Genomic DNA, 24,208 nt, shown 5'->3' with positions numbered 1-24,208 from the left:
ACTCTCGTGGCTCCCAGAGCAATCTTTACGCCCCAGAAGGCTTCTCTTTCTCTTGAGTCCGGTGTCATTTCCAGAGACACAAAGTCTGGTGTCCTCTGGCGCGCTCCTGGGGTCTCGAAGCCGTAGGGTCGGACTCAGAGTTGCGGCTGTCATTGCTCTACAATCAGTGCATGTTCCTCGCTGACGTCAGCCGGAGCTGTCCTGGCACTATATAAGGCTGGCGTAGGTCCCGGGACAGACCCCGTGTTCCCCGAGGCGCCCTCAGCCCTCCCCAAGGGACAGAGACAGGAGCTCCGTCCTGCAGGTTGCAGAGGCTCTGCTCTCCTGCTAACTGTGAGTGGCTCTGCCCGTCTGCCCAGACTCCCTCAGCACCAGGACAGCGCTCAGCTCACCCAACGCGACACCCCAAGAGGGAGGCAGGGCGGGAGAAAAGGGTGGCACCGGGCTGGGAACCGCTGGGGCTGGCGGGAAGGCTGTGGGCAACGGACGGCAGTCGCAGGGGCCGGGCAGGAGCGCTGGATGTGCTCGGGAAGGGGAGCGGCGTCCCCTGAGGCTGCCCGAGGCGCACCTCACACACTGCGCTGCGCCTGTGTGTCCAGGGCCGGCGGGACCATGAGGCCGGCGGGACGCGTGGCGTTGGTGGCCGCGCTGCTGCTCCTGGCACAGCTGCGCCCGGGGAGCAGCCAGTGGAGCCCGGAGGAGGAGGCGGCGGCCGCCGGGGTCCGAGATCCGAGTCTGCGCTGGAGCCCCGGGACACGGAACCACGGAGGTGGGGCCCGCGCGCTCCTCTTGCTGCTGGCGGAGCGCTTCCCGCGCCGCCGGGTGGAGCAGGGCCAGTGGGAATCCGGGACCGCAGGCGAGCGGCCGCGACGGGACGACCCTCCCCTGTCCATTGACCTCACCTTCCACCTGCTACGGACCCTGCTGGAACTCGCGCGGACGCAGAGCCAGAGGGAGCGCGCCGAGCAGAACCGCATCATATTCGACTCGGTGGGCAAGTGATCGGCGGGTCTGGGGCCCCGAGAATCTCGACCCCCAATGCTCCACCTCAGGGTTGAGACGTGAGCAACAGGAACTGACCAAGTCCTGCGGGGCTAGAGCGGCCTAGGGATACCCTGAGCACTCTCCGCGTTACCGGTTTTTAATAAAAGTGCTGAAGAGCCGTTGGCCTCTGTTGTGGGGGCGCGGGGAGCCACAGCAGGGTGTGAACCCGTGGGAAAGTGGGGTCTCCTAGGCCGGCGAGAGGGAACCAGATGCTGTGGGAGGGCTCCGTGAGAACCGCTTTATGCCAGGGTCCTGGGGTCCCTATCGTCTCCAAATCTCCCAGGAAGTCAAGCCCCAGTGTCGCCGCACCACCCCCGACTCTCTTCTCTTGGCACTGGGCTCGAGAATCTGTGCCTAATATCAAGGAGGTGCCCCAAAAGGGTTCGTTCGCTTCACCCGCCACCCCCACCCGTCCCCGCTTCCCAGGAGGTCCCAGATTTGGAGAAGGGCGGGATGGATGGTGATGCTATGTCTCCGAAGCAGAAGCTCAGAGAGTGAGCAGTGAAAGGAGCTGCGGGTCGGGACGCATTAGCTCTTTATTGAGCCCCTCCCCCGCGGCGGGGCGCCGGGCTGGGTGGCACTGTGGTCTCTGCTCAGGTCGTTTACCATCCGAGCGCCAGGACCCGGGTGCGCAGGATCCGCAACAGGAGCGAGTCAGTGCTGGCCTGTGCCTGGGAAAGAAAGCTCAGTGGGCGGGCGCTCCCAAGAAGCAAGGCAATTCCGAAGCCCAGCTCACTCGTTTTCCAGGCAGGAGGGTTTCTCCTCCACTGCCCCACCTAACCCGGTCTCCCACCAGCCCAGAGAGATGGTTAGTGTTAAAGAAAGTTGTACTTCGGCCGGCGCGCTAGGGGGCGCGCCCCTCCTGGTTGAGGTTGGGAGTAGGGGTTCCAAGCGATCCCTGATGCCCCGGAGAGTACGATGGCCCGACGGTGGAAGGGGGTCCCCGCCAGACCCCGCCGATGTCCACACTCACTTTCCCGCCCATCCGTCCGCTCTTCCTCTGGTCCTGCGTGGCCCTCTTCCCCTTCCACCGCGACCTCCTCATCTTCTTCCTCCCCAGAAGTGCCTAGGCCAGGAGAAGCCTGGGTGAGTTGGGGTCCCTTATTCTCTGGCCGTCTTACTCCCATCCCTCCCCGACCCAGAGGGTCTGGACTCCCAGTCCTAGCGGCCGACCGCTTCCTCACATCCTGTCTTCCTCACCTGGCTGGAAGTCGATGGTCCTCAGCATTTCGGCCACATGCTCCACGCTCACGGTGAATTGATCCATTCTTTCATAGCCCGGCTCCGGCCGGCCGGCCAGCTCCACCTTCGACATCGTCCCGACCCTGCAGCAGCCACAGCGGCTCAGCTGGAGACTCCCAGTACCACCACCCCCTTCCCACCCTTGTCAGTGGAGTCCCCGCCCACCCCTTCCTCTCCCTTCCCACTCCACCTACTCACTTATTGATCAACTCCTTGGCCTGCTGCAGGGAAGAAAGGAGAGTGAGAGTAAGCACTGTGCCAACCTCCGGCAATATCCCATTTCTGATGCCCACCACTGTCCTGCGGGTTGTGGGCGGGGGGGGGGCAGGGAATGCATGTCCCAATTTGTTAAGGAAAAAAAAAGGACAGAGAGGGTGACTTGCCCAAAGCCATTGGGCAAGTAGGTGCCAGAAATAAGACTTGAACCCGGCTTCCCAGTGCGAAGGCCCCCACTGCAGCCATTAGGTGGCCTGCCACCGCCCGCCTCCGCCTCCCCCCAGGGCCCACCTGCAGGTAGAGCGCCATTTGCGGCTCCTCCATGGACTGGATGGCAGACTCCACCAGCTTAGAGGAGGCCTCCAGGTGGTCTCCATACTGGCGGATGAGGCCCCTGACTCGCTGCAGCTTCTCCTCCTGCTCCTTGGCCAGCGCCTGCAGTAGCTCACCCTTCCGCTCCTCCAGCACCGCACACAGGCCCTCAAACCTCTGGTTCAGCAACTGCTTCTGCCTCCGGCTGTTTTCCTGAAAAATCAGGAATAAGGATGAGACCTCATAGCTGGGAGAGCACCAGGCTACTTGTCCCACTCCCCACTTAATGGAAGTCTCGGGGAGCCAAGAAGAGATGTGACCTGTCAATTACAACCACAAATTAGTGGCAGAGACCAGACTCCACCCAAGGGCTTCTGGTTCCCAGATCTTTTCAGTAATAATAATACTTTGTTGAGGTTTAATTGACATACAACATATTAGCTTCAGGTGTACAACATAATGATCCAATATTTGTATATATTGTGAATTGATCACCACAATATGTCTAATTAACATCCAACACCATACATAGTGGACAAAAATTTTTCCCTGTGATGGGAACTTTTAAGATCTACTCTCTCAGAAAATAACACTATATATTTAAAGGAGTTTCATGAGTGCTGCTGCCTAATTCTCTGACTCTGGTTTTTATATATATTATCTCACTTAATTCTCAAAAAGCTCCATGGTGGTAGCCATCATATCATTCTCATCATCACTGTTTTACATAGTTAAAAACAAGCAAACCCAAACACTGAGAAGTCAAGTCACTGGACCAGTCACAGGGGAGGACAGAGCTGGGATTCAAACCTAGCAGCCTGGGTAAGCACATTCTACCACTTGTGATTCACCTCCAGGAGCCCAGCAACTCTCCCTCCCTCCCTTTCCAGGCTCACCTCAATGGTCTGGCACACCTCCTCCATCTGTGTGATCACTGCTTGCACACGGTCATTGCCGGCCACCAGCATCGCGATGCCATCGCTGAGCTCACTCTGCCACACACAGAGGCCAGCACTCAGGGCTGGAGGACCTGGTCTGGAGCTAAGTCCCTCCCTCCCTGTCCAGGGCTACCCAGGAGAGGACTGTCCCCTCCACTCCACCATCAGGGCATCCTCAGGGCAATTCTGAGAGAGATCTAGAGAGTTTGGAACCATTCAAGAAGTTTGGAAGCACAGTCTATAAATTCTGGAAGTGGAGAGAGGAAGTCCTCCACCACCAAGTGAGGAAGAGACATTCACACAAATATCCGCCAAATGCCAGGCACTGGGCTGCGTGCTTTATCATCCACCAATTTTGAAAAGGTCTTCAGGATTATCTGTTAAGATAATATTGCCTCTTCTCCATTCTCTTTATTCTCTCATTCTGGGACTCTGGTTAGATATATGTTAGACCTTCTCATTTCCAACCTCCTCATCTCCCAGGGCTATATTCTAAGATATTTTTTCAGTCCTCTCTTTCCCTTTTAAAATTTTTTTATGTGAAAAAAAATTTTTTTTCCTGGCCATGCTGTGTGGCTTGTGGCATCTTAGTTCCCCAACTCAGGCCCTTGAGAGTAAAAGCACAGAGTGCTAACCACTGGACAGCCAGGGAATTCCCCAGTCCTCTCTTACTGAGAGGAAGTTGTCATTTAATTCGTCCCTTGAATGTTTTGTTTTCTACAATTATATTTTCATTTCTAAAAGCTCTGTTTGGTTCTTTGTCAAATCTGCACTTTTGATAGTCTACTATTGCTTATTTTTAAATTCCATTTTTAAAGCATTTTATACAAAGCTGACTTTACCTTCTTTAATAATACCAGTATCTTAATTTCTTAAGGGTCTAAATCTGAAAATTTTGTTTCTGCTGACTTCACTCATGAGTACGTTTCTTTGTTTATCTTCAATTGTGAGCTCATCTTATGTTGATCTTAATCCAAGAAAAACCCAAGGCCTAAATTGAGGGTTTTTCCACCAGGGAGAATTTGCATTTGCTTTAGTCAAAAGCCAGGTGGCACAACTGACCACTCTAGGGATTCCTGGGATTCCAGTGTATCCTGTGATCCTTGGGGGTCTTTGTTGTAGGTCCCCCAAGTTTCAGGAGTTTGTAGGCATAATCTCATCTGTCTAGTTCAGTAATAATTTGCCTGTGGGAAATCCTACCTTTCCCATGCTTATCATTCAGGGTTCTGTTCACATCTCACTCCCTCACCTTCTCTCCCTACCTCACCCACACTTGGAGCTTTCCTTTCCTTTCTTTTTTTTCTTTTTCTTTTTCCTTTACTTTCTACCCGTCTACTAATTTAATTTTTATTTTATTTTTTCAATTATTATTTTTAAAATTAACTGATTAATTTATTTTTTTGACCATACTGCATGGCATGTGGAATCTTGGTTCCCCAACCAGGGATTGAACCAGTGCCCCCTGCGCTGGAAGCTTAACCACCAGACAGACCTCCAGAGGAATCCCTTAATTTTTAAATAATGTTTTATGTAGAATCTACCTGTATGACAGTGAGATGGCCTTGAGAGTTCACCATACTGCATCCTTTTCTCATATGATCCTTACAACTCTCAGGTGTAAGCACTTTCATTCCCATTTTACAAGTGAGGAAGAACGTCAGGGCCAGAGAGGTCAAGTGACTTACCCAAGGTCACACTCTGAGCTGGGACTTCAGCCCTGATCTGCCTGCCTTTGAAGTCAAGTGGAGTAAGAGGCTGCAGTTTGAGATCCCATCCTGCATCCCCACCGCTCCCCCCGACTCCCGCCACCCCATACTTTCTCCCTCTGCTGCTTGATACCTTCTGGCGTTTGTAAATGGTGGGCAGTGGGGCCACCTCACAGTCCTTGTGGGCACCAAAGACCTTGCAGAGAGAGCAGGTGGGCACTTCACAGCTCAGACAGTAGATATTGATCTTCTCGTCTTCATGCTCCTCGCACATGAGGTGCTGCTCAGCCTTGGAATGCAGGGGACTGCGGGGGAGTGGGCAGGGTGGGAGGGGGGATCAGGGGCCAGGCAGGGGGGCCAAGCGTGTGAGGCCCCCTGAGCACTTTTCCTTCCGCCTCCACCAGCCACTGACACCCTCTGTGCCCCAACAGCTGCTGCTGTGGCTGGGCAGGCGGGTGATTTCCTCTTCACTTGAGGAACAGAGCTACATCCAGGGTGCAGGAGGCCTAGATCCAAGAGTAGTTTCTATTCCAGGGGGCAGGGAAGTCCCACGGGAGGGAGGTCATGGAGGGTTGGCAAGGACCTTGCTGGTGGATGGCCAGCCCCTCCCAGGTGAAGAGGGGGAAGTGCTGACCTGGAATCAGAGGCCGCCTGAGCTGGTGACCTACCGAGCTGGGGGCAAGTCCCTCCTCCTCTCAGGTCCACTCCTCTCATCACTAAACTGAAGAGGCAGGTTGATCGTTTCAGCTTCTCCCTGCTGGCCCTGATGGGCTCCCTTGCTTTGTCCCAGGCCCTGCACTTTAGAGAAATGAGACCCTAACAGCTCACCGGGAGGACTCCTGCTTGTAAATGTCGATAATGTTCTCCACGAGCAGGTTCCGCTGCAGGCCGTAGACGCCATGTCTGTCCAGGACCACCTCGTGCCTGCAAGATGGGCAGCGGAAACGGCCCCCTGAAGACACAGTGGTGGAGCTCCGGGACTGCCACAGAGGGTTCGAGGCCTGTGGGTGCAGAGAGCGTGAGAGGAAGGCCCAGTGAGTTATGGGGGAACTGGAGGGGGCGGGAGGGAAGGTCACAGGGGCTGGGGAGTAGGACAGTGATGGAGGGGGAGGCAGCAGCTCTTTTTTTTTTTTTTTTGGCCATGGTGTGCTGCATGGCATGTGGGATCTTAGTTCCCCAAGCAGGGATTGAACCTGTGTCCCATGCACTGGGAGCACATAGTCTTAACCACTGGACGGCCAAGGAAGTTCCCACCCACTCTTTTCTACGGCTGGGCGCTCCTCTGAGAGCAGCCCCAGGTGGGTGGCCATGGAAATCTCTCCCATCTTTGTCTCCTTACTCAGCCCACCCCTTTGAGTGTCCCTGCATCCAGAGCCTAGCTTGATCAGGCCTTGTCAGGGCAAGACCTCCTCAAAGGGGCCCAGCTTGGAGCTGTTGACCTCAGCAGGAAGACCAAGAAAGGAAATGGACTCTGAGCAGTGTAGCCAATAGCCTCCAGCCTAGGGCTCTCGTGGGCCACGTCTGGGGGAGACTCTTTGCAACCCCGGGCAGGGGCACAGAGACAAATGCTGAACAACAGAGCAGACACATAGAGCTGGGTAATCCAGGGAAATCTCTCCAGGCACAGGGAATCAGGGTTCCTGGGTTCCCATGCTGCTCCTGTCGTGCCCTACCGTGCATGTCTGGGCAAGCATTCAACCTCTGCACAATTAAGGACTAGACTGGATTATTCACTCTACCACAAAAGTTGAGTGTGCCAGGTAATTGCTAGGCTCTGGGGAAAAGATGACTATCCTTGCCCTCAGGAAGAGCAAACTGACAAACTGCATCCAGTGGGCTGGGTGTTATGACAGGAGGAAGCTTGGAAGGAAGACTCACCAGGTGGGATCACCAGTTCCTCCCACTTACACCCCTGAGAGGACCTGTTCAATCCTGTCCTAAAAGGGAGAGCCCTGCCATGGCTGAGGCCGCAGAGGGTTGGCTCAGAATTGAGGACATGATCACCTGACCCAATAGGACCAGTTTTTCTCTCTAGGAAATTGGAATGGAGACACAGAGGCTGAGGTGACTAGACCATGTGCAGCTTTTGAACTGAAAAAAGACCTGTGGAATTGAGCTAAGAGCCGACATTGTGGCCATCCCAAAATCTGTACAAGGGGGCCGTGTGAGGGGTCAGACACTGTGAACAGAGAAGCCTGGTCTGCAGGGAAGAGAAAGAACCAATCTGGGGAGATAAGTAGAGATGAAAGACTGGTGGAGACTGCTTGTTGTTCCTCAATATTCACTTCTTCTTCTACTTCAATAATAGAGACCCTAGACTTTTAGTAAGACACACAGAATAAAGACCATGCAACCAAGCTTCCCTTCCAGCTGGGCGTGATGAGGTGACTGTGTTCTGGCCAATGGGATATAGATAGAAATGTTTTGTGCAATTTCTAGGAAGTATCTTTAATGTGAAAGGCATGCCCTACTTCTCCTCTTTTCTCCTTCCTGCTGACTGGAATGAAGATGAAATGGCGCAGGTTGAAGCAGCCATCTAGAGCCAAGCAGTAGCCACATGCCGAGAATGGCAAGATAAAAGGAGTCTCTGATGAGGTAGAACTGGACTGCCCACCTTCACTGGAGAGAAAAAAAGTTTTACCTACTTGAAGTCACTGTTATTTTTGGTTTCCTGTCTTTTACAGCTGAACCTAATCCTAATTGGCTGGAAGAACACTCAATCCTAGAGAGTGATGGAGAGGGTAGTCACCTGTGACTTTGTGTGTTTAGATGTATTTCCCACAGTTGGGTTCTATAAACTTCTCCAAATCCTTATCACATTTTGGCGGGATTTCTTTTTTTTTTTTTTTAATCTATTTATTTATTTTGGGGTTTGCTTGATCTCTGTTGCTGTGCAGGTTTTTCTCTAGTTGTGGCAAGAGGGGCTACTCTCTAGTTGTAATGCACAGGCTTCTCGTTGCAGAAGCCTCTTTTGTCACAGAGCACAGGCTCTAGAGTGCTTAGGCTTTAGTAGTTGTGGCTCCCGGGCCCTAGAGCACAGGCTCGGTAGTTGTGGTGCATAGGCTTAGTTGCTCGGAAGCATGTGAGATCTTCCTGGACCAGGGATTGAACCCGAGTCTCCTGCATTGGCCAGCAGAGGGAAGCCCTTGGCTGAATTTCTTGAAAATTATAAGAAGTTAACATTTCAGCCCATCATAAAGCTAAAAAAGATTAGCTTGAGATTATCCCAAGGCTGTGTTTGTGTAAATAAACATAAATCCTTCTTAGTAATTGGAATTGTATGAATATTGTTAAGTTTAGCTTAAAGACTGGGCTAAAGTGTGAGATCGCTGGCCTTTTGTTTGCTTGATACAATTATCTTTCAGTATTTAGAATCCAAGTGAGCAAGGTGGTGTTAGAAAAACTCTAAGCCTGCAAACTCCTGGAATCTTACTTCTCTTTGATTGGCTGGTGGCAAGCATTTAAATCTGCTCAGTGTCTGAATGGGAGGAAGGGGGCGTATTACTTTTTATATAATTAAATTATTTTATCTTTGGCTCTGTCAGTCTTCACTGCTGCACTTGAGTTTTCTCTAGTTGCAGAGGGCAGAGCACTCTTCATTGTGGTGTGTGGTCTTCTCATTTCAATGGCTTTTCTTGTTGCGGAGCACAGGCTGTATGTGCATGGGCTTCAGTAGTTGCAGCTCAAAGGCTCTAGAGCACAGGCTCAATAGTTGTGGTGCATGGGCCTAGTTGCCCTGTGGCATGTGGAATCTTTCCAGACCAGGAATCCAACCTGTGTCCCTTGCACTGGCAGGAGGATTCTTAACCACTGGACCACCAGGGAAGTCCAGGGGGCATATTCTATAGTCTTGGCCCAGAGCAAAGACAGACTCCTAAAGCTTCTGCTAACCTCTGCCCCTCACTGGACCCTTCCTCCATACTCATTATTTAACAGTCAACACATGTTTTGAGGACCTATTATGTGCCAAGCACTGTGCTAGGGGTTTTCTACACATTCTTGAATTTAACCCTCAAGAATTTCTTGTAAAGACAGTGGAAAAGGGCCTTCCCTGGTGGTCCAGTGGCTAAGACTCTGAGCTCCCAATGCAGGGGCCCAGGTTCCATCCCTGGTCAGGGAACTAGATCCCACATGCCCCAGCGAAGATCGAATGATCCTGTGTGCTGCATCTAAGACTCAGAGCAGCCAAATAAATAAATAAATAAATATTTTTTTTTTAAAGATGGTGGAGGAGATGAACATTTACCCTCTAACCTGGACTACAAGAAATATAGTAAGAAATATACAAGTCTAACACTTATTGAACACTTAGTTTATGCCAGGCTTTGCTCTAAATCCTTTTATTTGTATTAATTCATTTCATTTTCATATCATTAGCTCCATTTCAAAGATGGGAAATTGTAGCCCAGAAAAGTTAAATAAATTTGCACATGGTCATCAGCCAGTTGGTAGCAAAATCAATATCTGAACTCAGGCACTCTGACCTCAGGGTCAGAGTAGTCATTATACTCTGAATAATCATTATACTACATTGTCAGATACAATAAAATTTAGGTGCATTGAAGAATGATGCCCAAAGCTAACATTTTTCTCCCTTAGCCTTAGGTGAAGTGTTTTAGTAAAAGAGTCATGAAGGACCAAGCATCATCCTTTCATATAGGAACCTTTCACATAGGAAAGAGAGGACAGCTTAAAAGTCAACTGCACAGCTGTGGATTGAAGTTATTTCAACAGAAATAAACAGAAGATGACTCATCATACCAAAACCCCGTGTGCCACAGAGTGCAAGCTGGCAACCAGAGTGACCTTCTTGTCTGTGGAGAGATAGTTCAAATCTCACAGGAGACCTCCTCCCATGGCTACACAGACCCCCATGGTAGATAATTCATCATAATTCATCAGATTTGTGTGAAAAATATTCTGAGGCAACATAACCAAACTGAGACACTCAACTGCCTACTAAGCCATGTCACACCCCTCTATTCATCCAAGAAGCCAAAGAGGTAAACAGAGATTACAAACCAATGACAACATCCAGAGAGCCAGTCTGCTTTTGGAAGGAAGCCAGGGTCAACAGGGTTGAGTGATGAATTTACCCTCAGTACCAGATAAAGCTATCCCTATTTAAAGAGGACTGATAAACAGAAGAGATCCAACAGGAGATGCAAGCCAAGATTATACAAAAAGGAAATGGAAAAGAAAGCATGACAAGGGACAAAGGTACCTTCTGGAAGAACTGCTTCAACAAACAATTCAATTTCAATTAAAGAAATGAAGAAAACATTTGTTGTTCAGTCACTAAGTTGTGTCTGGCTCTCTGCAGCACCCAGGGCTTCCCTGTCTTCACTATTTCCCGGAGTTTGCTCAAACTCATGTCTATTGAGTCAGTGACGTTATGTAATCGTCTCATCCTCTGCCACCTCCTTCTCCTCCTTGACTTCAATCTTTCCCAGCATCAGGGTCTTTTCCAATGAGTTGGCTCTTCGAATAAGGTGACCAAAGTATCGGAGCTTCAGTTTCAGCATCAGTTCTTCCAATGAATATTCAGGGTTGGTTTCCTTTAGAACTGACTGGTTTGATCTCCTTGCTATCCAGGGGACTTTCAAGAGTCTTCTCCAGTACTACAATTTGAAAGCATCAATTCTTCGGTGCTCAGCCTTCTTTATTCTCCAACTCTCAAAGCCGTACATGACTAGTGGAAAAATCATAGCTCTGGCTAAACATACCTTTGTCAGCAAAGTGATGTCTCTGCTTTTAATATGCTGTCTAGGTTTGTCATAGCTTTTCTTCCAAGAAGCAAGCGTCTTTTAATTTCATGGCTGCAGTTACCGTCTGCAGTGATTTTGGAGCCCAAGAAAATAAAATCTGTCAGTTTCCATTTCCCACCCATCTATTTGCCATGAAGTTATGAGACCGGATGCCATGATCTTCATTTTTTGAATGTTGGGTTTTAAGCCAAGTTTTTCACTCTCCTCTTTTCCCCTCATCAAGAGGCTGTTTAGTTCCTCTTCACTTTCTGCCATTAGTGTGGCATCATCTGCATATGTGAGATTGTTGCTATTTCACCCAGCAATCTTGATTCCAGCTTGTGCTTCATCCAGTCCAGCATTTCACATGATATAATCTGCAAATAAAAATAAGCAGGGTGACAACATGCAGCCTTGATGTACTCCTTTCCCAATTTTGAACCAGTCCATTGTTCCATGTCCAGTTCTAGCTGTTGCTTCTTGACCTGCATACAGATTTCTCAGGAGGCAGGTAAGGTGGTCTTATATTCCCATCTCTTTAAGAATTTTCCACAGTTTGTTGTGATCCACAGGGTTAAGGACTTTAGTGTAGGCAATGAAGCAGAAGTAGATTTTTTTTTGTAATTCCCTTGCTTTACTGTGTCCAATGGATGTTGGCAATTTGATCTCTGGTTCCTCTGCCTTTACTAAATCCAGCTTGTATATCTGGAAGTTCTCAGTTCATGTACTGTTGAAGCTTAGCTTGAAGGATTTTGAGCATTACCTTGCTAGTAAGTGAAATGAGTAGAACTGTGCAGTTCTTGGAACATTCTTTGGCATCACCTTTCTTTGAGACTGGAATGAAAGCTGACCTTTTCCAGTCCTGCGGCCACTGCTAAGTTTCCAAACTTGCTGGCATATTGAGTGCAGCACTTTCACAGCATCATCTTTTAGGATTTTCAATTGCTCAGCTGGAACTCCATCACTTCTACCAGCTTTATTCATGGTAATGCTTCCTAAGACCCACCTGACTTCACACTCCAGGATGTCTGGCTCTAGGTGAGTGACCAAACCATTGTGATTATCCCGGGCATTAAGACCTTTTTTGTATAGTTCTTCTGTGTTTTCTTGCCATCTCTTCTTAATCTCTTCTGCTTCTGCTAGGTCCTTGCTGTTTCTGTCCTTTACTGTGCCCATCTTTGCATGAAACGTTCCCTTGGTATCTCCAATTTTCTTGAACAGATCTCTAGTCTTTCCCATTCTACTGTTTTCCTCTATTTCTTTGCATTGTTCACTTAAGAAGAAAGCATAGTCTCCTTCATTAAAGAAGAACCAGTCACAAAAGGACAAATACTGTATGACCCCTCTTATATGAGGTACCTAGAATGGTCAAACTCACAGAGATAGAAGGGTGGTTGCCAGGGGTTGGGAGAAGGGAAATGAGTTATTATTGAATAGGTATGGAGTTTCCATTTGGGATGATGAGAGTTCTGGAGATGGACAGTAGTGATGGTTGAACAACAATGTGAATATTCTTAATGCCACTGAACTGCACACTTAAGAATGGATAAGATAGTGAATATTTATTTTATGTGTACTTTACCACAGTGCTACAAAAGAGAAGAAAAAGTAATCAAGACTTGTTGGGTTATCTTGGTCAAGGGTCCTACTTCAGATTCCCCACAGTGAGGACTCACCCCAGAGATTGACCTGAGGTGGGCTGGTGAGGCACGGTACCTCATCACCGCTTCCACACCTGTTAAAGAAATTTCCTTGGTGGCTCATCCCACTGGCTAATCCTGGCTAAAACTTTCTCCCAGGACCAGGGCCTTTGAGAAGCAATCAATGCTTAGACAGTCAACCTCGGTCCCTTGTTTGAAGAGCACCTTTCTTGGAAGCTGGAGAGCACATAGGGTAGGCTAGGGGGAGGGTTACTCCTCTCTGGCCACAGGCTGGCACTGCTCCCTGGAGTAGATGCCACAGCTGAGCACAGCTTTGCCACTCATCCCCGGGTTCCGGAGTCCTCCCCTGTTCCACAGCTCAACTCCTCCTGCCATATTCTACCTCTGGTTGGCTTTCCTCCTAACCTCGAGGGCACCTCTTCCTTTTTTTTTTTTTTTTTCCTCACCTCTTCCTTTTTGTAATGGTTTCAGCAGTGTTTCCCCTACCCAACCTCACATCCAACTTCCTTTGCTAGAGTAGACCCTGAAATGTGTATGTGGTGTGTATATATGTCCTTTGGTACTAGGGCTAAACTTGACTACTAATAAACAGTAAAGTTTTTCTTTTGGATTTTCGGAATCTTCTAGCTCATGGCATGACGTGTTGCTAGCGTATGTAGCTCAGACACCCTCACTGTGCTACCCGAGTGTGCACTGTTTCCCAAAATGTGGTATACATACTGAGAACAGTCATGAAGATTTCAGGCGGCCTGGGGATGGACACAAACATTTCTTAGGTGTTTGGTGTTTAGTCGCTAAGTTGTGTCTGACTCTTTTTGCGACCCCATGGACTGTAGCCCGACAGACTCCTCTGTCCATGGGATTTTTCCAGGCAAGAATTCTGGAGTGGGTTGGCATTTCCTTCTCCAGGGGATCATCCCAACCCAGGGACTGAACCTCCATTGGCAGGCGGATTCTTTACCACTGAGATACCAGGTAATCCCTCTTATGTGTTTACCTTAACGTATATTAGAAAAAAATAACCAGCCTATAAAACTGGTGATTTTTCGTGGATTTTGTCATTTAGAATTATAAATATTTCATCTTTAAAAGTGAGTTCTTTTTTACAAAATTATTTATTTGGCTGTACCAGATCTTGGTTGCGGCATGCAGGTTCTTGGTACATGCAAGATCTAGTTCCCTGACCAAGGAACCCCTGCATTGGGAGCTCTGAGTCTGAACCACCATGGAAGTCCCCAAAGTGAGTTCTTTTAAGTAGAAATACTCAAGCATAGTACAAGTGGTGCACACAGTTTTGGCAAAAATCAGGAAGATGACAGAGAATGAAGTCTGGGACATTTGCTCTAACCCTTTCCTAACTCCCTCCCATAATCAAAACTTGTGTGTCTTGCATCCTAAATGGTTTGCAAATGCCAAGTGACTACCTTGAGAAAGTCATCTGTACTAGATATGCAGATAAAATTATTCCCCATTCTTGGTAGCATCTCTGTATTTTAATTGAGAGCATTTAATGCAAGATGACATAGGGAAAGTAGCAGTGATCTGAAGATATGGTTTGGGATTTACCATTTATGACCTTGGGAAAACAATTTCTCTTATGGCTCAAATTTCCTCAGATCTAAAATGAGGATTTGTACTTAGCAGTAGCTCCATTCAAAGGCTGATGTTCTCTGAGCAATGAGCCTTAATGGATATATTTATGTAAGAATACTGACCAGTGTGGGCGAAGGGAGTTGTTAGTTTTTATAGCAACCTTCTCCTCTCACGTCTTGCAGGTCACCATGTCCCTGTTTTGAATCCACTGTCTCTCGTTTGTGCCTTCCTCTAGCTGTCCCTGGAATGCCCTCTTCCTGTTTGATATTAATAGTTCCTGAAATCCCATCTTCTCTGAAATAGCCCTAGTGTGTTTAGATGGATTTATACATTCTATAATTTTATATTATTTATGAGGCTTAAAATCTACATAATACAGGAGCTCCCTGGTGGTCCAGTGGCTAAGACTCCAAGATCTTAATGCAGGGGACCTGGGTTCCATCCCTGGTCAGGGAACTAGATCCCACATGCTGCAACTAAGCCCCAGAGCAGGCAAAAAGAAAAAAAAATTCATAATACAGCTGTACTATTTTTGTAACCAGAATAAACAGTAAAACTATTTTTTCAGATAGTTAACATGCTTGTTATTTAATGCTGCTGCTTATTTGCTTCAGTTGTGTCTGACTCCACAGACTGTAGCCTGCCAGGCTCCTCTGTCCATTGGGATTCTCCAGGCAAGAGTACTGGAGTGGGTTGTCATGCCCTCCTCCAGGGGATCTTCCCGACCCAGGGATCAAACCCACGGCTCCTGAACTGCAGGCAGATTCTTTACCACCTGAGCCACCAGGGAAGCCCAGTTATTTAATAGTAAAGACTAAATGAGTTACAATGGTATCACAATGCAACTATCTTTAACATGTTCTTAACATGGGCAGAGACTCATGAAAAAAGCAGGATGTAAGTCTATATAGACAGTAGGATCCAAATTTTGAAATGGGTGATGGGAGTTATAGGATTTTAAAATTTCTTATTTGTAGTCATCTACGTTTCCCAAATTTCTTTGTATAAACCATGAATTACTTTATAACATGCATAAAATGAAAACTAAATATTTTTGCAATAATTTCCACTGAGTGATAGAATTGTGGGTGATTCCTTCCTTCTTTTTTAAAAAAATGTATTTTTGAAATTTTGTACAAAGACCTCATGTTTGGGGAAATAAATGTTTACTTTTTAAAAATACAATGCTCAATCCTGCCGTGAGTGAACAGGGGGTATTAGAATGCCAGAAGCATTAACAGGAGAAAAGATACTTAGCAGACCTATGTTAGTTTACTCCCTAGTTCATACACTACAGATGCCCTATCTCCTGCAGGGTATTCAGGCTCCATCACTTCGTTACATCCCTAAGGGGTTCTTATGGTCAACCTCATCCCTGGGGGCCATTTCCCCATTAACTACCCCTCAGCCCAAGGAAGGGTGAGGAGAGAAGGACTGTCAGTTATATTAAGGGGGTTGTTCTTGTTGTTTTAAACAACCTGGAGAAGCATAAATAAATAAAAGGGTTTATCTAAAAAATAAAAAAAAAAACTGTGTTAGTTTAAGGAAAGTGTTTAAGAAAATACCACTTGAAGACAGGGTAGACAGGAAGCAGGAGATGGTTGTTAGAAAGAGTTTTAGGAAACCAAAGATACTATAGGAGTTCAAATTACAGATAGAGGAGTCATGGGACAGAGGAAACTTGAAAGGTAGATTTTTACCATGAGGGGCTTTTTTTAAAAAAAATTGTAAAACCTTAGAGGGTTTTGAATCCAAGGGTAAAGAGCTGAACTTAATTTTGTAGGCAAGGTTTCTAAACTGAGAGACAAAATCAGAGTGAATATTAATCTAACAGAAGTGATTTGGATACATGGGAGAGAAGACTGGCCATTGCTTCTGATGTAAAGGCCCAGGCTTCCCTGGTGGTCCAGTGGTGAAGACTCTGCGCTTCCACTGCAGGGGGCGCCCTTGGTCAGGGAAGTAAGATCTCCCAAGAGTCCATCCGGCCAGATAGACACACAGATCAGAAGCAAGGCACAAGCACTGTCACCGGCTTGCCCTCAGAAACAAAAAACCCTGCAAAGAGCAGGGATGCCAGAGATGGAATCTGGCCAATCGCGTGGATGTGAGTAGGCTGCCGGAGAGAGGAGGGAGTAAAAAAAAAATCAGACCTTTCAAGACCGGTGCTTGGGAAGACATTGGTGCCTGTGACGCTGGAGACTTAAACCTGGGGGCCACTGCTCCCCAAATGAGTAGAATTCAAGGGTTCTGTGAACCTTGATGGGAAAAATGACATCTTTATTTTCACTAACATCGAGAAATTGAGCACTGTCCTTTATTATGAAGGTAGGAATTGGGGTGTTGGAGTTGGGTGGGGGAAACATTGCCGAAGCCATGAGCTGTCTCTCTTTTAAGCTGTATTTCTTTGGTGATGGTCTGCAGCATCCAATGGAAACATTCCATCTAGAAAGATGCTCTGTGAATGCAGTTCTTCTATTGAATCTACACTTCTCTCAGAATGTTTTCCATCTTTCCTGGCTACCCAGAGTGATGCTGATTTGGGATACTGGCCCAGGATGTAAGGAGGGTTGTTGGCAGCTATCTCCCCTAAACTGTTGGCCTGGCCAATGATGAATAGTGAACCATGCAGGTCCTCTGAGACAGAACCTCAGAATATACTAGAGAAACTGTGGGAAAACAGGGGCAGAAGACCACACATTTGAAGCAAGCTGAAGACCTTTAGAAGAATCCAGACATTGTCAGCAAAAGCTGAGTTGTGGGTGGGGGAGGGGTTTTGATGGGAGAGCTTGCTCTGCCCAGCAGAGCCTAGCAGTGAGCGTGACACAGGGATTTGTGAAAGGAGGCTGGCTCAGAAGAGGCCTGGTAAGCAGGAAAGTGAGCCACGGGACTTCCTACTCGGTCCAGCAGTTAAGACGCCATGCTGCCAGTACAGGGGGAGTGGGTTTGATCCCGGGTCAGGGAACTTAGATCCCACATGCCAATGGTGCAGCCAGGAAAAACAAGAAACAAAACAAAACAAAAGAGTGAGCCAAGATAGGACACTAGTAACTGAATGCAAAGTCCTGAAAGAATGGAAATACATGATGATGTTTCTTCAATTTGTGAAATTGGATTGTGAGAATTACAAGGATGTTAAACAGCAACTTAAAGCTCCTCTTTATCCAGGTGTGTGTAAATAGGCTTGAAGAGGTGAAACAACCTGCTTTACAGTCATGGCCAATTAAGGAAGAAACTGGTAGGACTAGAGCCCAGGAGTGCTGAGTCTCGGTTTATGATTTTATTTCCCAGTAAATCCAGTTTCTTTCCTCAAATAAGATCCTAAGCCTGCTACAAGATTAACATAGTTCATAAAATTTCAATCAACCAGTTCCCCATAAAAGAGACCTGCCCAAGTCTGGGCTGGGGAGGGGACATCTCAGGCCCCTCAGCAGCAGGTGGAAGTGGCTGAAGAGGAAGGCTGTGTAGGGTTTTCACCAGCTGGCCTGTACTTGATGACAGCAGCCCTAACAATTAGACTGTAAAGAACTGGAATTTGGGGGATTTCCCTGGTGGTCCAGTGGTTAAGAATCCACTTTGCAATGCAGGGATCAAGGGTTTGATCCCTGGTCGGGGAACTAAGATCCCACATGCCATGGAGCAATTAAGCCCTGCAGACCACAACCACTGAGCCTGCACACCACTACTGGGGAGCCTGTGCACCACAATGAAAGATCTCACATGCTGCAACTAAGACCCAAAGCAACCTAAATCCTAAAAAAAAAAAAAAAAAAGAAAGAAAGAAAAAAGGAACTTGAATTTGGGATGAAATAAAAGAGGTCATTTCTTTCCCAGTTTGCCCTTTATGACAGAATGAGACCCCTTTCTTGCTATTCCCATCTCTGTAACTCTCTCCCTAAATGGACACCCTCCAGAAAAGCTGTTTCTGAACAACCTTCTCACAAGGCCTTCTGGTTGTCTGTTAAATTACAACAGGTTGCAGCTCATAAACAAGTGCCCACAGTGAAGCGGGGGCAGGTATAAAAATAAACCACAGGCTGTTTTAAAGCAGTTTAGGAAGGAATAGAGTTTACAAATTCAGAAACACATGGGAAGATGTTTGTGTCAAATTCCCACACCGACAGCTTTCCCCTAGCCAAAATGCTTGGTAGCTGAGTGGGTGCAAGTGTGGGGAAAGAGAAAGAGAGAAATTAAAGGGGGTTAATGTGGTGTTTTGGTGTTTTATTCTGTTTAAATTCAGAGAGAGAGGGAGAGAGAAAGAGAACTGTATCACAGCTCTAAAGAAAATGAGTTAAATTGTGATGGCAACTATGTAAAAATATGTATAGAGAAGAGCATAATATGCAAACATGAAAACAATTGCATTGGGGAAGGTGGGATTATGGATAATTTCCTCCCAAACCTTTAATACTGTTCAACGTTTTCAATGAATTTTTTTTTTTTTTGGTGCCGCCATGGGATCTTAATTCCCCAACCAGGGATTGAACCCAGGCCCTCAACAGTGAAAGAGTGGACTAACCACTGGACCAGCAAGTAATTACCTCAAAGAAATATTTTAATTTTTAAAATTTTGTTTCCTGACTCTTTTATTAACCTGATGTTCAGTTCAGTCGCTCAGTTGCATCTGACTCTTTGTGACCCCATGGACTGCAGCATGCCAGGCCTCCCGGTCCAGCACCAACTCCCGGAGTTTACTCAAACTCATGTCCATTGAGTCGGTGATGCCACCCAACCATCTCATCCTCTGTCATCCCCGTCTCTTCCCGCCTTCAACCTTGCCCAGCATCGGGGTCTTTTCAAATGAGTCAGTTCTTATAACCTGATGTTTTAAGGTCACAATCCATCAAAATTATTTTTTTAGTATTTTTAAAATTATTTGGTTATGCTGGGTCTTAGTTGGGGCATGTGGGATCTTGTTCCCTGACCAGGGATCAAATGCAGGCCCCTTGCATTGGGAGTGCAGAGTCTTAGCCACTGGACCACCAGGGAAGTTTCTCCTTCCAAATTATTTTTTGTTGTCTATCACAGTAGTTTTTTAGGACAGCAAAACATGGAGCATCATCTAAATGTTTCAGAACATGGGTAAAATAGACTGTGACTCAGTCATAACAATGGACCACTATATAGCCATTAAAAAGGAAGATGCATATTGGAATGTGTGGCTATGGAACAACAGCCAAGAGAGTAAACCAAGGCAGATATAGGATAAATTTAGCTTGAATATGTGCATACACACACACACACACACACACACACACAAATGTGTACCTAACCATGGAAAATTTCTGCAAGGGTACCCAAGAAAGTTGGTAATGGCTATTTCCATCTGGAGAAGGGAATGAGAGGGCCGAAGGTGAAGATTCACTTTTCATAATATACATTCTTATAGTGTTTGAAAAAAATATGTGTGTGGGTGTGTAATATACTGGTATCACTTTTCTAAGTCCTATTAACTTTCTAGGCAATGTTCTAAGTGTGTTCTTCCTAAGTAGTTTCAAGATATAGAAGTCCTATTCTGGTCCCCATACTTAGAAAACAGTATCTGATTATGCCTAGAGTTGTCAAAATGTGGAGGCAATGTGTGAAAAAACTAAATATGCTCATCTTTCAGAGGGAGGTCTGCTGAGATGTATATACATAAGTGCAGCCAAAAAACTGGGTCAGCCTCCCACCAGGCCATCCCAAATAAAGCAGCAAGGAAATGACCTGCTTCACTCTTCTCTCTTTGGAGGGCTAGGGGTGCCCTGTACTTCAAAAGATACACATTAGTCCAGATCCACAGAACCATCCTGAAGCCCTGGGAATCATGTTATCTCCCAAATATTCTTCACAGGGTTCGACCCAAACAATTCCCAAGTCTCTCTGGGCTCAGATCAGTATTCCAGACCTTCAGGGAACCAAAACAGTGTGTCTGGATACAGAAGACTGACTTGGAACATCTTCTGGGGGTGGTTTAGTTGCTAAGTCATGTCTGACTCTTGCAACCCTGTGGACTGTAGCCCGCCAGGCTCCTCTGTCCATGGGATTTTCCAGGCAAGAATACTGGAGTGGGTTGCCATTTCCTTCTCCAGGGAATCTTCCCGACTCAGGGATGAACATCGTCTAGTTTCCATATATAGGACCCTCCCTGCGTCCCTCTGCCCAGTGATACTGTGTGCCATGCACTTTAATATTCTGACCACTCTTTTTTTTATAGAACATGTTACCTTCACTTTCAAAAGTTTGCTTTCACATATTTCAGGCTCTAATGAAAGAATGTTTAACTACAAATTCATGAGACGGGATGGCAAAACCTTCTGTCATTCCCCGTTTGGCATCTCAGCCTGAAGGATGTTCAGACTTAATCAGACCAAGGAAAAAGCCAAGACGGTGGGGTTGTACATGACTGAATGCCCGGGATGATCAGACCCCAGAGAGGGAAAACCACTGGCTCTGAGGTTCTCTGGAGCCAAATAATGACAGGTTTGGAGACTTAGAGGAACAGGAGATGGCAAAAGGCCTCGATGGGAAGATGGCAGGAGAGACCATTGAGCTCAGGGAAGACAGCAGACAACAAAGGGTAGGTTGTGGGCACAGCTGTAGAATGACCTGAATCAGCCAGCCAATTATTTTCCCCCAAACATGCTGCCCCCAAAGAACTTAAAAGGGGAGCATTCTCTTGGTTAAGTTAAAAATTACTGTGTTCAACACGTTTCCTCATAATTTCTGATACAGATGAAGACTGCGTGCTCATGATGTTCCTTATCGCTGCCATGCCTACTAAGTCAGCCAGCTCTGGTCTATTCTGAGCTTTTACTTCATTGGTAAGGACACGTGTGTTTGTGTGTGCCTTTATCCCTCACTCTCCCTGATTTTTGTTCTGTTTTAGAGATTATTAGAACCTACACCAGGGCATGGGGCAAGAAAGAAAGCCCATTTATATAAACCATTCTCATACGTGCTGCTTTTAGTTCTGAAACCAGGAGCTAAAATGAGATCTGTGAATTTGATTAGCTATGCTTTGCTCCGTGACCACACACAAGCCAAAATTGGTTCCGTTTGGGGGAAGTAAAATGTATTCTCTGCCTTCTCCCCGCTTAAGTGACCTCGATCCCTTTTAACCAGCAGGTCTCTTGACTCACCAATCTGGGGAGGGACACAAATGTCACCTCTAGTGGGGGAGAATTCCCAGTGTTCTGTCCACTGTCTAACTTTGCCTGCCCACCCCCCCAAGATGGATGCGCTCAGTCTTTGGCTTTAAATACAAATAATTTTACTGTCATCATGGACCTTTCTCATTTTTTAATGTTTCATTATCTCATTGCTATTTTCTCCAGATTTTCCACATTGTTCTTGAAATCTCAACTCCAAGTTGGAATGCAGAGTCTGGCACAGACTGTCACACAGCCTCGTTAGAGGATCACTTCCCTGTCCAGTTTCCATGCGGGTCTCCTTTTCTCTGTAGAGACCAGCATCCCAGGGCTGTCCATGCACAGGCTGTATGCTCGGCAGCCTGCAGAGCAGCTGCTGACTCATGCTTACTTTGGGATCTGCTAGGACCCCTGGCTCTCCTTCTGCCCTTCAGCCGGGACAGCCACCACCAGCCACCTTGTAGCACCTTCCTCCCATCACCTTCTGGGTGCTCGGCGCTGACCTGACAAAGAAGCCTCTCACCAGCCTGCCCTGCCCCGGCCCGGCCCTGCCCCGGCCCACCTGGAAGACATCGTTGGCGCACTTGCGGCACAGGTTGTGCTGGCAGGGTAGGATCACCACCGGTTTGGAGAACATCTCCAGGCAGATGGGGCAAATAAGCTGCTTCTCCAGGTTGTCCATGCTGTGTGCATCCCCTAGCAGCGGCTTGAAACCCACCGTGAAGTTCATCCCCTCAGCGATTGTGCCTACCCTGGCCTTGGCCCTGGTCTTGGCCTTCTCTCACTGCCTCTGGACCCTTCCTCGTGTACTTTCGACAGTCTTCCGACTCCTTGTGTTCCCTTCTGTTGCTCACTCCTGAAACAGCTCTGCTACGTCTCCTGTCCCTTCCTCAAAACAATTTGCCTCGTCCTTAGATAACTGTTTTCAGACACTTTGCCTCGCTTTAGTTTCTGCTCTGTACCCTGGCCAGGCACATGTAGCTTTTTCTCTTCCTCTCTCCCTGAATGGCTCTGTCCCTGGAAATTTCTCCTTTTGTTTCCCAAACCCCTCTTGTCCACTCTGCGGGCAGCGCTGTTTGTCTCTCACTCCCCAGAGAGGAGATTAGTTTTTAACGTGGGGGTGGGGAACAAGGAGCATGTGTGTGTGACATTCCAACTCCCAATTTAGCTCCTGTAAGGCGAGCCACAGCTGTCACCGAGTGAGTGACCCTGACTCATTCGGGAACGGGTGACTCCCCAGAGCGAGTGTGGGGTGAACTTCACTGCTGTGGTGGAAGCCGAGGTGGGCAACAGAGGTGCTCTCACTCAGAGGGCTCCTGTGAGCCCCCAACCCCCATGCTTGGGCCTGGGTGCCTCTTCCAGGTGGTGACAGAATCTGAACTGGCCCATGTGACAGGCACCATACATGGCCTGGGTGAAAGGAGAGATCCTGCTGGACCTATAGATAGAGACAATGAAAGTTTTTGCCGCCAAGGCTTAGTCAGTGACTTTGACCGTCTTCTTCTGAATCCTATGATTCAAAACAAGGGCACCAGAGATGACAGAGAGGCTCTTTTTTGTTCTTGCCCAGATCTTTCTTATATCCCCCGTCCTAGGAAAAGAAGCCCAGGAGGCTGGAGCTGGCAGGTGCGCCAGGGCCTGAAACGACCTCATGAGTGTATCCCTGAGAAAACATAGGATTCTGGTCCCTCAACACATCACTGGAGCCACACCAAGGACATCTCTTAATTTGTTAGGAAATCTAGAGAAGCTGAGTTGGGCAGAAAGGACCTGGATGCCAGGGACCTATTTTGGGCACAGCGGGAATCGGTCTACAGAGGGAATTTAGAGCATTGACAAAGTCATCATCACAAGGCTCTGGGAAGCCTCTATCCCAGCTCCACACATGTCCTGATCTCTGGCTCCCTGAGGCAGGCTGATCTCAGATATGCCCACTGGTCCTCTACCTTTTTCTCCTTCTTCTTCTCTATCCCAGGCATGATTTGTCTTTTGGGGGCCCAACATATGCACTGGGATTGGATTAAAAAAAGCTCTTTTATTCACTGACATTCCTTAGCCCTTCTCCCAGTCAGGAGAAGTTTGAGGAGTTACTAGGTTCTGACCCTGTGAAGATGGGGAATGGTGTGATGAGGATACCAGACAGACAGTGCGATGAGGCACACATGGGGGAAGGGCCTGGAATCATTCAGTCTTTACCCTATCAAATTTTTCATGCCCCTATTTTAAGCGCAAAACACATAGTGATCAGCTTGTACAACATGAGACCAGAAGGATGGAAGCCGGCAGGCAGTGCTATATGAACTTTGGTCAGCCCACAGGCCCCATGCTCATGGATGCTGTGCTAGCAGCTGCAGTCCAGGGAGAATTGAAAGGTGGGACCACAACCTCTAAGCCTCAAATGCACTTATGCTCTTCCTGAGTTGTCTCATGGTGGTACAGGATGAGGCTGGCAATGCCAAGGGCATGGGCACCAGAAGATGAGGCCAGCCCCCAGAAAGGTGTACCCGCTGGCGAATGAGGCTGAACAAAGAGTTCCTGGCACACAGAATTGCACCAAAGGCGGGTCACCTAATACAGCAGCTCCAGGACGGGATCCATCCTGCTTGGTTTTCAGGATCCTGA

General features: G+C 47.6%; 2 protein-coding genes across 3 annotated transcripts; one reads left to right on the top strand and one right to left on the bottom strand.

The window, feature by feature from the left end:
* Window positions 1–254: 254 nt before the first annotated feature.
* Window positions 255–1,471, top strand: UCN (urocortin). Its single transcript, XM_043917593.1, has 2 exons — window positions 255–333; window positions 600–1,471. Exon 2 carries the CDS (start codon window positions 613–615, stop codon window positions 1,000–1,002), a length of 390 nt encoding a protein of 129 aa, XP_043773528.1. The 5' UTR covers window positions 255–333; window positions 600–612; the 3' UTR covers window positions 1,003–1,471.
* Window positions 1,472–1,562: 91 nt separating this feature from the next.
* Window positions 1,563–22,680, bottom strand: TRIM54 (tripartite motif containing 54). 2 transcript variants are annotated; one of them, XM_043917592.1, is made up of 9 exons: window positions 22,149–22,680; window positions 6,287–6,459; window positions 5,592–5,763; window positions 3,711–3,806; window positions 2,794–3,027; window positions 2,485–2,504; window positions 2,245–2,369; window positions 2,018–2,110; window positions 1,563–1,715 (listed from the first exon to the last, which is right to left on the bottom strand). In XM_043917592.1, exons 1-9 carry the CDS (start codon window positions 22,314–22,316, stop codon window positions 1,699–1,701), a joined length of 1,098 nt encoding a protein of 365 aa, XP_043773527.1. In that variant the 5' UTR covers window positions 22,317–22,680; the 3' UTR covers window positions 1,563–1,698. The 2 variants fall into 2 exon arrangements, with proteins under 2 accessions (XP_043773527.1, XP_043773526.1); XM_043917591.1 differs by having other exon boundaries at window positions 2,485–2,507; window positions 22,149–22,679.
* Between the last annotated feature and the right edge of the window lie 1,528 nt (window positions 22,681–24,208).

The sequence above is a fragment of the Cervus elaphus genome, chromosome 11 (genome assembly GCF_910594005.1).
Source record: "Cervus elaphus chromosome 11, mCerEla1.1, whole genome shotgun sequence".
Taxonomy (NCBI): Eukaryota; Metazoa; Chordata; class Mammalia; order Artiodactyla; family Cervidae; genus Cervus; species Cervus elaphus.
Note: the sequence above shows the minus strand (reverse complement) of the source record. Positions and strands in the feature narration are given on the sequence as shown.

Bases quoted from the DNA above. Each gene is read 5' to 3' on its own strand.
- TRIM54 (XM_043917591.1), bottom strand. From the start codon at position 22,316: ATGAACTTCACGGTGGGTTTCAAGCCGCTGCTAGGGGATGCACACAGC. The intron at 5,764-6,286 runs GTGAGCTGTTAG...ACTCCCCCGCAG, and splicing joins TACAAGCAGGAGTCCTCCCG to TCCCCTGCATTCCAAGGCTG. The intron at 3,028-3,710 runs GTGAGCCTGGAA...CTGATTTTTCAG, and splicing joins AGGTGTGCCAGACCATTGAG to GAAAACAGCCGGAGGCAGAA.
- UCN (XM_043917593.1), top strand. From the start codon at position 613: ATGAGGCCGGCGGGACGCGTGGCGTTGGTGGCCGCGCTGCTGCTCCTG.